The sequence below is a fragment of the Oncorhynchus masou genome, chromosome 18 (genome assembly GCF_036934945.1).
Source record: "Oncorhynchus masou masou isolate Uvic2021 chromosome 18, UVic_Omas_1.1, whole genome shotgun sequence".
In the NCBI taxonomy this organism is placed as follows: Eukaryota; Metazoa; Chordata; class Actinopteri; order Salmoniformes; family Salmonidae; genus Oncorhynchus; species Oncorhynchus masou.
The window spans coordinates 60,413,903-60,427,740 of NC_088229.1; the positions used below are offsets into that span (position 1 = coordinate 60,413,903).

The 13,838-nt window shown below is 45.3% G+C and overlaps 1 protein-coding gene across 1 annotated transcript in view; it reads left to right on the top strand.

Moving 5' to 3' along the window:
- LOC135505029 (unconventional myosin-Id-like) overlaps positions 1–13,838 on the top strand; it is a 129,621-nt gene that overhangs the window by 42,139 nt on the left and 73,644 nt on the right. The window contains exon 11 of the mRNA XM_064924044.1: positions 174–344. Within this exon, the coding sequence (XP_064780116.1) occupies positions 174–344 (171 nt within the window). The remainder of the gene's footprint in view (positions 1–173; positions 345–13,838) is intronic.

Consider the following 13,838-nt stretch of genomic DNA (forward strand, 5'->3'; position numbering starts at 1 on the left):
CATCTTGGTTCCACACCACTCATGTCTTGTATCGCCTACGGCAGCATTGTCACTTCGCCTCAAGTCATTTTCCTTCCCATTGAATATGACTACTAGGAGCGTCTTCCTCCCTGTACTGGTTTTAGTTGTAATGATATACTGATCCCCCGTTTTCTCTCTGTACCTGGGCGTAGATTGACTTCTTCAACAACCAGATCATTGTGGACCTGGTGGAGCTGCAACACAAGGGCATCTTCTCTGTGCTGGACGAGGCCTGTATGAACGTGGGCAAAGTCACCGACAAGGTCTTCTTACAGGGACTCAACAGCAAGCTGGCCAATCACGCCCACTACACCAGCCGCAAGGTACGTTGGAAACAATAGGAACTCTTTGGCAATTCATTAATTTAATTTGTATTAATTTCCAGTATTGACTGAATTGAAAGTGGAATTCACACCAACAATGTGGACACATGGAATTGATCACCCTAGGCTTCATGCACCAATGGGTTTCTTCTTACCACATGGCGTGGTGTTAACTTTAGGACAACATTAGCGATTATAAAATATTTGTGATTTTAAAGGCTTGCTCCCGGAAATTATAAAGTAATGCTAAAGTAATGCAACGACCAAGCCCAGTGAATTATTTATTTTCCACCTTTATTTAACCAGATAGGCCAGTTGAGAACAAGTTCTCATTTACAACTGCGACCTGGCCAAGATAAAGCAAGGCAGTGCGACAAAAACAACAACACCGGGTTACACATGGGATAAACAAACATACAGTCAATAACACAATAGAAAAATATATATACAGTGTGTGCAAATGTAGTAAGATTAGGGTGGTAAGGAAATAAATAGGCCACAGTGGCAAAATAATTAAAATTTAGCATTAACACTGGAGTGATAGATGTGCAGATGATGATGTGCAAGTAGAGATACAGGGGTGCAAAAGAGCAAAAATAAATAACAATATGAGGTAGTTGGGTGGGCTATTTACAGATGGGCTGTGTACAGGTGCAGTGATCGGTAAGCGGCTCTGACAGCTGATGCTTAAAGTTAGCTTCAGTGATTTTTGTTTTGCAATTCGTTCCGGTCATCGGCAGCAGAGAACTGGAAGGAAAGGCAGCCAAAGGAGGAGTTGTCTTTGGGGGTGACCAGTGAAATATGACGGCTGGCGCCCGTGCTATGGGTGGGTGTTGCTATGGTGACCAGTGTGTTGAGATAAGGTGGGGCTTTTCCTAGAAAATACTTATAGATTACCTAGAGCCAGTGGGTTTGGCGACGAATATGAAGCGAGGGCCAGCCAACGAGAGCATATACTACCCAGTGGTGGGTAGTAAATGGGGCTTTGGTGACAAAATTGTTGGCACTGTGATAGACTACATCCAATTTGCTGAGTAGAGTGTTGGAGGCTATTTGTAAATAACATCTCTGAATGTCAAGGATCGGTAGGATGGTCAGTTTTACGAGGGTATGTTTAGCAGCATGAGTGAAGGAGGCTTTGTTGCGAAATAGGAAGCCGATTCTAGATTTAATTTTGGATTGGAGATGTTTAATGTGAGTCTGGAAGGAGAGGACAGTCTAACCAGAGACCTAGGTATTTGTAGTAGTCAGAACCGTCCAGAGTAGTGATGCTAGGCGAGCGGGTGCGGGCAGCGATTGGTGGAAGTGCATGCATTTAGTTTTACTAGCATTTAAGAGCAGTTGGAGGCCACGGAAGAGTGTTGTATGGCATTGAAGCTCGTCTGGAGGTTTGTTAACACAGTGTCCAAAGAAGGGTCAGATGTATACAGAATGGTATTGTCTGCGTAGAGGCGAATCAGAGAATCACCCGCAGCAAGAGCGACATCATTGATATATACAGAGAAGAGAGTGGTCTTGAGAATTGAACCCTGTGGCACCCCCATAGAGACTGCCAGAGGTCCGGACAACAGGCCCTCCGATTTGACACACTGAACTCTATCTGAGAGTAGTTGGTGAACCAGGCGAGGCAGTCATTTGAGAAGCCAAGGCTATTGAGTCTGAGAGTTGAAAGCCTTGGCCAGGTCGATGAATACGGCTGCACAGTACTGTCTTTTTTCGATAGTGGTTATGATATCGTTTCGGACCTTGAGCGTGGATGAGGTGCACCCATGGCCAGCTCGGAAACCAGATAGCGGAGAAGGTACAGTGGGATTCGAAATGGTCGGTGATCTGTTTGTTAACTTGGCTTTCGAAGACTTTAGAAAGGCAGGGCAGGATAGATATAGGTCTGTCACAGTTTGGGTCTAGAATGTCTCCCCCTTTGAAGAGGGGGATGACCGTGGCAGATTTCAAATCTTTAGGGATCTCAGGCGATACGAAAGAGAAGTTGAACAGGCTAGTAATAAGGGTTGCAACAATTGCGCCGGATAATTTTAGAAAGAGTGGGTCCAAATTGTCTAGCCTGGCTGATTTGTAGGGGTCGATATTTTGCAGCTCTTTCAGAACATCAGCTATCTGGATTTGAGTGAAGGAGAAGTGGGGGGGGTGGCTTGGGCAAGTTGCAGTGGGGGGTGCAGAGCTGTTGATCGGGGTAGGGGTTGCCAGGTGGAGAGCATGGCCAGCCGTAGAAAAATGCTTATTGAAATTCTCAATTATTGTACATCTATCAGTGGTGACGGTGTTTCCTGCCCTCAGTGCAGTGGGCAGCTGGGAGGAGGTGCTCTTATTCTCCATGGACTTTACAGTGTCCAAAAACCTTTGGAAAATTGTGCTACGGGATACAAATTTCTGTTTGAAAAAGCTAGCCTTTGCTTTCCTAACTGACTGTGTATATTGGTTCTTAACTTCCCTGAAAGTTGCATATCACGGGGGCTATTCGATGCTAATGCAGTATGCCACAGGATGTATTTGTGCTGGTCAAGGGCAGTCAAGTCTGGAGTGAACCAAAGGCTATATCTGTTCTTAATTCTATATTTTTTGAATTGGGCATGGTTATTTAAGTTGGTGAGGAAAGCACTTTTAAAGAATAACCAGGCATCCTCTGCTGACGGGATGAGGTCGATATCCTTCCAGGATCACCCGGGCAGGTCTATTAGAAAGGCCTGCTCACTGAAGTGTTTTTGGGAGTGTTTGACAGTGATGAGGGGTGGTCGTTTGACCGCGGACCCATTACGGATGCAGGCAATGAGGCAGTGATCGCTGAGATCCTGGTTGAAGAGAGCAGAGTTGTATTTAGAAGGCAGGTTGGTCAGGATGATATCTATGAGGTGACCGTGTTTACGGATTTAGGGTTGTACCTGGTAGGTTCCTTGATAATATGTGTGAGATGGAGGGCATCTAGCTTAGAGATTGTAGGGTGGCTGGGGTGTTAAGAATATCCCAGTTTAGGTCACCTAACATTATGAACTCTGAAGATAAATGGGGGCAATCAATTAACATTTGGTGTCAAGGGCACAGCTGGGGGCTGAGGGGTTATTATAACAAGCGGCAACAGTGAGAAAATTAATTCTGGAAAGGTGTATTTTTAAAAGTAGAAGCTTGAACTGTTTGGGCACAGACATGGATAGCATGACAGAACTCTGCAGACTATCTCTGGAGTAGATTGCATCTCCACCCCCTTTGGCGATTCTATCTTGATGGAAAATGTTGTAGTTAGAGAGGGAAATTTCTGCATTTTTGGTGGCCTTCCTAAGCCAGGATTCAGACACGGCTAGGACATTAGGGTTGGTAGAGTGTGCTAAAGCAGTGAATAAAAACATACTTAGGGAGGAGGCTTCTGATGTTAACATGCATGAAACCAAGGCATTAACGGTTACAGAAGTCAACAAATTAGAGCTCCTGGGGAATAGGTGTGGTACTGGGGACCTGGGTTAACCTCTACATCACCAGAGGAACAGAGGAGGAGTTGTATTTTAAAACATAAGACGAGACATATACTGTATACGTTTGAATTATCAGTTCCATCAAATCCTGTTTAAAATCTAATTGGCATTAAAGTCATTGTGCACAAATCAAATCAAATGTATTTATATAGCTCTTCGTACTTCAGCTGATATCTCAAAGTGCTGTACAGAAACCCAGCCTAAAACCCCAAACCGCAAGCAATGCAGGTGTAGAAGCACCACCAGACTAACATGAACTAATTGACCTGCACATCTGTTCCCCAGTGACTCAGAAGGCTGCATTTTACAGGGTTGTATTTCACTCAGTGGACCACAAGAGGGAGACAAGTGTCAGCCCAGCACTCGTTTCTCTATCTGACTCAACACTCTGCCCACAGTGATGTCACTGGCAGCCAATGGGAGTCAATGGAGTTGGTGTCTCGCTGCGCTGGCATGGGTGTTAGAGGGAGGGAGGGAGAGAGGGAGAAGAGACAGAATCATAACAAGAGGAACAGACGGAGAGGAGGGGAGGCACAAGGTAAAGATAGAGGACCTATCACTAACAACCAGGTTGTTTTACTGATGTCAGAAGGAAGGTGAATTCACCAATTTGTAAGTCGCTCTGGATAAGAGCGTCTGCTAAATGACTTAAATGTAAATGTAATGTTTTACCCTCAACTTCCTAGACTGTGTTATGTGTCATCACCTTAGCTGTTTCTCTATGGCAGGGTTCCCCAATTGGCAGCCAGTTGATTTTATTTGCCCCACAAAGTTTTCTTGTTTGTCATAAAAGACTGTAAATACACCAGCAGATCAGCTGGAAATCTGTTCCAAAGTATTCCCACGCATAATAGAGACACATACACTCAACAGACAGTTTATTAGGTACATCCACCCTGTTCATGAAGATTGATTTCTCCTTCAGACAGCGAGTAACGTGGCTGTGGCTTGCTATATAAAGCAGACAGACAGGCATCGAGGCATTCAGTTACTGTTCGATTTAACATTAGAATGGGCAAAACAAGTGACTTAAGCTACTTTGAGCGTGGTATGATCGTCAGTGCAAAGCACACCGGATCCAGTTTCTCAGAAATGGCTGCCCTCCTGGGCTTTTCATGCATCACAGTGTCTAGGCTAGGGTTTGCAGAGAATTGTGTGACAAACAAAAAAACATCCAGCCGGTGGCAGTCCTGTGGGTGAAAACAGCTCATTGCTGAAAGAGGTCGAAGTAGAATGGCAAGAATCGTGCAAGCTAACAGGCCGGCCACGAAAAGACAAATAATGGAGCAGAACGGCATCTCAGAACGCACAACTCGTCAATCCTTGTAACGGATGGGCTATTGCAGTAGAACGACCACAACGGGTTCCACTCCTATCAGCTAAAAACAAGAAGTGGCTCCAGTGGGCACGCAATCACCAACACTGGACACGCAATCACCAACACTGGACACGCAATCACCAACACTGGACACGCAATCACCAACACTGGACACGCAATCACCAACACTGGACACGCAATCACCAACACTGGACACGCAATCACCAACACTGGACACGCAATCACCAACACTGGACACGCAATCACCAACACTGGACACGCAATCACCAACACTGGACACGCAATCACCAACACTGGACACGCAATCAGCAACACTGGACACGCAATCAGCAACACTGGACACGCAATCAGCAACACTGGACACGCAATCAGCAACACTGGACACGCAATCAGCAACACTGGACACGCAATCAGCAACACTGGACACGCAATCACCAACACTGGACACGCAATCACCAACACTGGACACACAATCACCAACACTGGACACACAATCACCAACACTGGGGAGTGGGAAACACAATTGAGGAGTGGGAAAACATTGCCTGGTCCGAAGATTCCCGGTTACTGTTGCGTTATGCTGATGACAGTCAGGATTTGGCGTAAGCAACATGAGTCCATGGACCCATCCTGCCTGGTACAGGTTGGTGGCCGTGGTGGACGGGTGTAGGGAATTCTTTCCTGGCACTCGTTAAGGTCCTTTGATACCAATTGAGCAACAAACGTTTCCGACACATTGTAAAATCCATGCCCCGAAGAATTCGTATACAAATGTAAGCAAGGTTGGACATTATTATGTTTTAGTCCAATATTATATATTTTTGGGCTTCTTGCCGTCAATTTGCAGTTTACAAATGATCTGTAATTATGTTCCGCCCCTCTGACTGTCTATCCTCTCAAAAAATAATAGTCCCGCAACTGAATATAGTTGATGATCCCTGCTCCATTCAAAGACAGCACATTGGGCTACGCTACTAGCCAAGGTTTCATTGTCCAATCACTCCCATGGGTAATGATATAGACTGCATTCCCCCTCAAGTAAAGCGATCGTTACATCTGTGCCATTCATCTGGTCATAGATCAACTCAAAGATTAGCTTAAGGCTGAGGCCTTAAGGGCTTGCAGGCAGATGGCTATCATACCGTGTGTGTTTTTTGTGCTTCTTAAGGATCGTAACCTTTTTTCCATTTTTGCCTAAAATGACTTACCAGAATCTTACTGCCTGTAGCTTGGTACTCGAAGCAAGGATAAGCATATTCTTGATACCATTTGAAAGGAAACAGTTTGAAGTTTGTGGAAATGTGAAATTAATGTAGGAGAATATAATACATTAAATCTGGTATAAGATAATACAAAGAAAAAAAAGCATGTTTATTTTTATTTTTTATTTTTTTCATCTTTGAAATGCAAGAGAATGGCTGTTATATGACTTACGAGTCGATTTTGACCAAAAGATGGCGGCAGTGTATCTGCAACATTTTAGACTGATCCAATGAACCATTGCATTACTTGTAACGGCAGATTGTAACGGCAGACCAAGATGTGGTGTGGTAAGTGTTCATGACGATTTTAATAACAAAAGCACTGAACACTATGAAATACAAAAACAATAAACGAATACGTGAAATAACAAAACAGAAACAGTACCGTGTGGTGAAAAACACAGACACGGAAACAAACACCCACAAACCAACAGTGAAACCCAGGCTACCTAAGTATGATTCTCAATCAGAGACAACTAACGACACCTGCCTCTGATTGAGAACCATACAAGGCCGAACACAGAAATAGAAAAACATAGAAACACAAAACATAGACTGCTCACCCCAACTCACGCCCTGACCATACTAAATAAAGACAAAACAAAGGAAAATAAAGGTCAGAACGTGACATTACTGTTCAAAATGTTGTATCAAGTCTCCCCAAATGTGCCTAATTGGTTTATTGATTCATTTTCAAGTACATAACTGTGCACTCTTCTCAAACAATAGCTTGTTATTATTTCACTGTAATAGCTACTGTAAATTGAACAGTGCAGTTAGATTAACAAGAATGTAAACTTTCTGCACATATAAGACATGTCTATGTCCTGGGAAATTATTTGGTTACTTACAACGTCATGCTTATCACATTAGTGCATGTTAGCTCAACCGTCCCGCGGGTGACACACCGATCCTGTTGAGGTATGTGTGTTGGTGTTTGTGTGTGCATGTGTTCCTGTGTGTGTGTGTGTGTGTGTGTGTGTGTGCGCGCACGCACACAGCCCTCTGCAGAGATAACACACCTAGTGCTATGCTAATATCACGGCGCCGGAGAAGATGGCTGACATTTTACGTGCTCCTAACCGAATGTGGGGTTTTTTGCTTTGTTTGTAACTTAATTTTTTACTTATTCTGCACATAATGTTGCTCCTACCGCTTCTAATGACCGAAAAGAACTTCAGAACAGCGATCAATAAGTGCATCGATGACGCCATCCCCACAGTGACCGTACGTACATACCCCAACCAGAAGCCATGGATACAGACAACATTCGCACTGAGCTAAAGGCTAGAGCTGCCGCTTTCAAGGAGCGGGACTCTAAACCGGACGCTTATAAGACATCCCGCTATGCCCCCCGACGAACCATCAAACAGGCAAAGTGCCAATAAAGGACTAAGATCAAATCGAACTACACCAGCTCCGGCGCTCGTCGGATGTGGCAGGGCTTGCAAACCATTACAGACTACAAAGGGAAGCACAGCAGAGAGCTGCCCAGTGACACGAGCTTACCAGACGAGCTTGATTCGAGGCAAATAACACTGAAACATGCATGAGAGCACCTGCTGTTCCGGACGACTGTGAGATCACGCTCTCCGCAGCTGATGTGAGTAAGACCTTTAAACAGGTGAACATTCACAAGGCCACAGGGACAGACGTATTACCAGGACGTGTATTGCGAGCATTCACTGACCAACTGGCAAGTGTCTTTACTGACATTTTCAACCTCTCCCTGTCCAAGTCTGTAATACCAACATGTTTTCACTTATAATTCACTGTTCCAGTGCGTCAGAAGTTAACATACACTAAGTTGACTGTGCCTTTAAACATCTTGGAAAATTCCAGAAAATGATGTTATTGCTTTAGAAGCTTCTGATAGGCTAATTGACATCATTTGAGTCAATTGGAGGTGTATCTGTGGATGTATTTCAAGGCCTACCTTCAAACCCAGTGCCTCTTTGCTTGACATCATGGGAATATCAAAAGAAATCAGCCAAAATATTGTAGAACTCCACAAGTCTGGTTCATCCTTGGGATCTCCAAATGCCTGAAAGTACCACGTTCATCTGTACAAACAACAGTACGCAAGTATAACACCATGGGACCACATAGGCGTCATACCGCTCAGGAAGGAGATGCGTTCTGTCTCCTAGAGATTAACGTACTTTGGTGCGAAAAGTGCAAATCAATCCCAGAACAACAGCAAAGGACCCTGTGAAGATGCTGGAGGAAACGGGTACAAAAGTATCTATATCCAAAGTAAAACGACTCCTATATCGACATAACCTGAAAGACTGCTCAGCAAGGAAGAACCACTGCTCTAAAACCACAATAAAAAAGCCAGACTACGGTTTGCAACTACACATGTGGACAAAGAGCATACTTTTTGGAGAAATGTCCTCTGGTCCGATGAAACAAAAATAGAACTGTTTGGCCATAATGTCCATCATTATGTTTGGAGGAAAAAGGCGGAGGCTTGCAAGCTGAAGAACACCATCCCAACCGTGAATTACGGGGGTGGCAGCATCATGTTATGGGGGTGCTTTGCTGCAGGAGGGACTGGTGCACTTCACAATATAGATGGCATTGTGATGAAGGAAAATTATGTGGATATTTTGAAGCAACATCTCAAGACATCAGTCAGGAAGTTAAGGCTTGGTTGCAAATGGGTCTTCCAAATGGACAATAACCCCAAGCATACTTTCAAAGTTGTGGCAAAATGGCTTAAGGACAACAAAGTCAAGCTTTTGGAGTGGCCATCACAAAGCCCTGACCTCAATCCGATAGAAGATTTGTAGGCAGAACTGAAAAAGCGTGTGCGAGCACGGAGGCCTACAAACATGACTCAGTTACACCAGCTCTGTCAGGAGGAATGGGCCAAAATTCCCCCAACGTATTGTGGGAAGCTTGTGGAAGGCTACCCAAAACATTTGACCTAAGTTAAACAATTTAAAGGCAATGCTACCATATACTAATTGAGTGTATGTAAACTTCTGACACACTGAGAATGTGATGAAATAAATAAAGTCTGAAATAAATCATTCTCTCTACTATTATTCTGACATTTCACATTCTTAAAATAAAGTGGTGATCCTAACTGACCTAAGACAGGGAATTTGTATTAGCATTAAATGGCAGGAATTGTGAAAAACTGAGTTTAAATGTATTTGGCTAAGGTGTATGTAAACTTCCGACTTCAACTGTCCATATTACCTCAATTACCTTGGCTATCTGGTGCTCCCGCACATTGACTTATAAGTCAGCATTTCACTGTTAGGTCTCCACCTGTTGTATTCGGCGCGTGAGACAAATAACATGTAGTTTTATTTGGTGTGTGCTCGAGTACACGGTCCCCATAGACTCCAGTGGAGAAGATTTGGTATTTTATTAGGATCCACATTAGCTGTTGCAAAAGCAGCAGCTACTCTTCCTGGGGTCCACACAAAACAGGAAACAGGAAACATGAAACAATGCTACCTAATATAATGTTTACATACCCTACATTATTCATCTCATATGTATACGTATATACTGTACTCTATATCATCTACTGCATCCTTATGTAATACATGTATCACTCGCCACTTTAACTATGCCACTTTGTTTACATACTCATCTCATATGTATATACTGTACTCGATACCATCTACTGTATCTTGCCTATGCTGCTCTGTACCATCACTCATTCATATATCTTTATGTACATATTCTTTATCCCCTTACACTTGTGTATAAGACAGTAGTTTTGGAATTGTTATTTAGATTACTTGTTGGTTATTACTGCATTGTCGGAACTAGAAGCACAAGCATTTCGCTACACTCGCATTAACATCTGCTAACCATGTGTATGTGACAAATAAAATTTGATTTGATTTGAATACAGAACATAAATAAAAAAGAACAGCTCAAGGACAGAACTACGTACATGAAACAATAAAAAAAAAGAAGCAGAGAATGAGAGAGAAAGGTAGTTTAGGATGCTACATGATTGTGTGCATGTGGATGTCTTTTTCCGTGGAGTTGTTATGCTATCAGCCACAATCTGGGTAGACACAGTACAAATGCTTGACTCTCATTGTTATCAGGAGGCAGAAAACAACTCTAAGACTACTTTTAAAAGTGGTAATTATTGCAAAAGCAGACGTGAAAATGCTCTAAGGCTGATCCCTGGTGCATTGGAGGGATACATTTTTACTTTCACGGTTCACGTCCCATATTCTACAAGCAGCTCTGCTTGAAAAGTTTAGACATGTTCACGGCTGCCAGGTTCAGTGGGCTCAGACTCTGCAGACTTGAAAGACCTCGGGCAGTTTTTTAACATTGCAGTTTTTGTTGGAGATCTTCTCAAGTGAGTGTGAGAATTGTGGTGTGTGACAGAGGGAGTGGGGTGATATGTGACAGAGGGAGTGGGGTGATGTGTGACAGAGGGAGTGGGGGGATGTGTGACAGAGGGAGTGGGGTGATGTGTGACAGAGGGAGTGGGGTGATATGTGACAGAGGGAGTGGGGTGATGTGTGACAGAGGGAGTGGGGGATGTGTGACAGAGGGAGTGGGGTGGTGTGTGACAGAGGGAGTGGGGTGGTGTGTGACAGAGGGAGTGGGGTGGTGTGTGACAGAGGGAGTGGGGTGATGTGTGACAGAGGGAGTGGGGGGATGTGTGACAGAGGGAGTGGGGTGATGTGTGACAGAGGGAGTGGGGTGATGTGTGACAGAGGGAGTGGGGGAGTGGGGTGATGTGTGACAGAGGGAGTGGGGTGATGTGTGACAGAGGGAGTGGGGGATGTGTTACAGAGGGAGTGGGGTGGGGGATGTGTGACAGGGGGGGAGTGGGGTGGGGTGTGACAGGGGGAGTGGGGTGATGTGTGACAGAGGGAGTGGGGTGATGTGTGACAGAGGGAGTGGGGTGATGTGTGACAGAGGGAGTGGGGTGGTGTGTGACAGAGGGAGTGGGGTGATGTGTGACAAAGGGAGTGGGGTGATGTGTGACAGAGGGAGTGGGGTGATGTGTGACAGAGGGAGTGGGGTGATGTGTGACAGATGGAGTGGGGTGATGTGTGACAGAGGGAATGGGGTGATGTGTGACAGGGGGAGTGGGGTGATGTGTGGCAGAGGGAGTGGGGGATGTGTTACAGAGGGAGGGGGGTGATGTGTTACAGAGGGAGTGGGGTGGTGTGGGGATGGGTTACAGAGGGAGTGGGGTGATGTGTTACAGAGGGAGTGGGGGATGTGTTACAGAGGGAGTGGGGATGTGTTACAGAGGGAGTGGGGGATGTGTTACAGAGGGGGGATGTGGGGGGATGGGGGATGTACAGAGGGAGTGGGGGATGTGTTACAGAGGGAGTGGGGGATGTGTTACAGAGGGAGTGGGGGATGTGTTACAGAGGGAGTGGGGGATGTGTTACAGAGGGAGTGGGGGATGTGTTACAGAGGGAGTGGGGATGTGTTACAGAGGGAGTGGGGGATGTGTTACAGAGGGAGTGGGGGATGTGTTACAGAGGGAGTGGGGATGTGTTACAGAGTGAGTGGGGATGTGTTACAGAGGGAGTGGGGGATGTGTAGAAAGATGAGGGAGTGGGGTGAGAAAGGCTATCGAGGGAGTGGGGGATGTGTAGAAAGATGAGGGAGTGGGGTGAGAAAGGCTATCGAGTGAGGGAGCGAGGGATGTGGGAGGGGGGGTGTAAGAAAGAGCGAGAGAAGCAGTGCTATAATAGTGGATTAGCCTGTTATAAGATCTGCACTGTCTGTCAGCACTAATGTTGTCACCCTATTTTTTATGAAGAAGACCTAGAGCTGCTAGACACCAAGCTTCTCTCTGTTCTCCTGGCTGACTGTCACCCTGTAAACACTCTGACACACACACACACACACACACACACACACTGTTCCACCCTTTGGCAAAGACCTCACGCTCCAGATCAGAGAGAAAGTGGAAACGAAGAAGTGTCTTGATCAGTGGCAGTGTCTTCAGGCACATTTTGGCTTTTGGAGACTTGTTATGTTGTCTAATGAAAATATCCCTTTTTAAATATCCCTGTATTTGGTTTTCAGTCTTGTCAGGGCTGTTTATGTATACATCAAGGGGTGGTTGGAGCTGGGTTGTTGTTAACACAGACCTCTCGCTTAGATAAAACTACTGGATGTAATTGATATAATGGGACTATGATGGGCCAGAACGTTTTGGTGGATGTTTTTTTGACTCTGTAGTGTGATCATGGCATCCCTCTTGTGGTGTGCCAGGATTGGTTACTTCCTCTTTGTGGTGTGCCAGGAGTGGATACTTCCTCTTTGTGGTGTTCCAGGAGTGGTTACTTCCTCTTTGTGGTGTTCCAGGCGTGGTTACTTCCTCTTTGTGGTGTGCCAGGATTGGTTACTTCCTCTTTGTGGTGTTCCAGGAGTGGATACTTCCTCTTTGTGGTGTTCCAGGAGTGGTTACTTCCTCTTTGTGGTGTTCCAGGCGTGGTTACTTCCTCTTTGTGGTGTGCCAGGAGTGGTTACTTCCTCTTTGTGGTGTGCCAAGAGTGGTTACTTCCTCTTTGTGGTGTTCCAGGCGTGGTTACTTCCTCTTTGTGGTGTTCCAGGAGTGGTTACTTCCTCTTTGTGGTGTGCCAGGAGTGGTTACTTCCTCTTTGTGGTGTTCCAGGAGTGGTTACTTCCTCTTTGTGGTGTGCCAGGAGTGGTTATTTCCTCTTTGTGGTGTTCCAGGAGTGGTTACTTCCTCTTTGTGGTGTGCCAGGAGTGGTTACTTCCTCTTTGTGGTGTTCCAGTAGTGGTTACTTCCTCTTTGTGGTGTTCCAGGAGTGATTACTTTTCTTTGTGGTGTTCCAGGAGTGATTACTTTCTCTTTGTGGTGTTCCAGGAGTGGTTACTTCCTCTTTGTGGTGTTCCAGGAGAGGTTCTTCCTCTTTGTGGTGTTCCAGGATTGGTTACTTCCTCTTTGTGGTGTTCCAAGAGTGGTTACTTCCTCTTTGTGGTGTTCCAGGAGTGGTTACCTCCTCTTTGTGGTGTTCCAGGAGTGGTTACTTCCTCTTTGTGGTGTTCCAAGAGTGGTTATTTCCTCTTTGTGGTGTTCCAGGAGTGGTTACTTCCTCTTTGTGGTGTTCCAAGAGTGGTTACCTCCTCTTTGTGGTGTTCCAGGAGTGGTTACTTCCCCTTTGTGGTGTTCCAGGAGTGGTTATTTCCTCTTTGTGGTGTTCCAAGAGTGGTTACTTCCTCTTTGTGGTGTTCCAGGATGGTTACTTCCTCTTTGTTGTGTTCCAGGAGTGGTTACTTCCTCTTTGTGGTGTTCCAGGAGTGGTTATTTCCTCTTTGTGGTGTTCCAAGAGTGGTTACTTCCTCTTTGTGGTGTTCCAGGAGTGGTTACCTCCTCTTTGTGGTGTTCTAGGAGTGGTTATTTCCTCTTTGTGGTGTTCCAAGA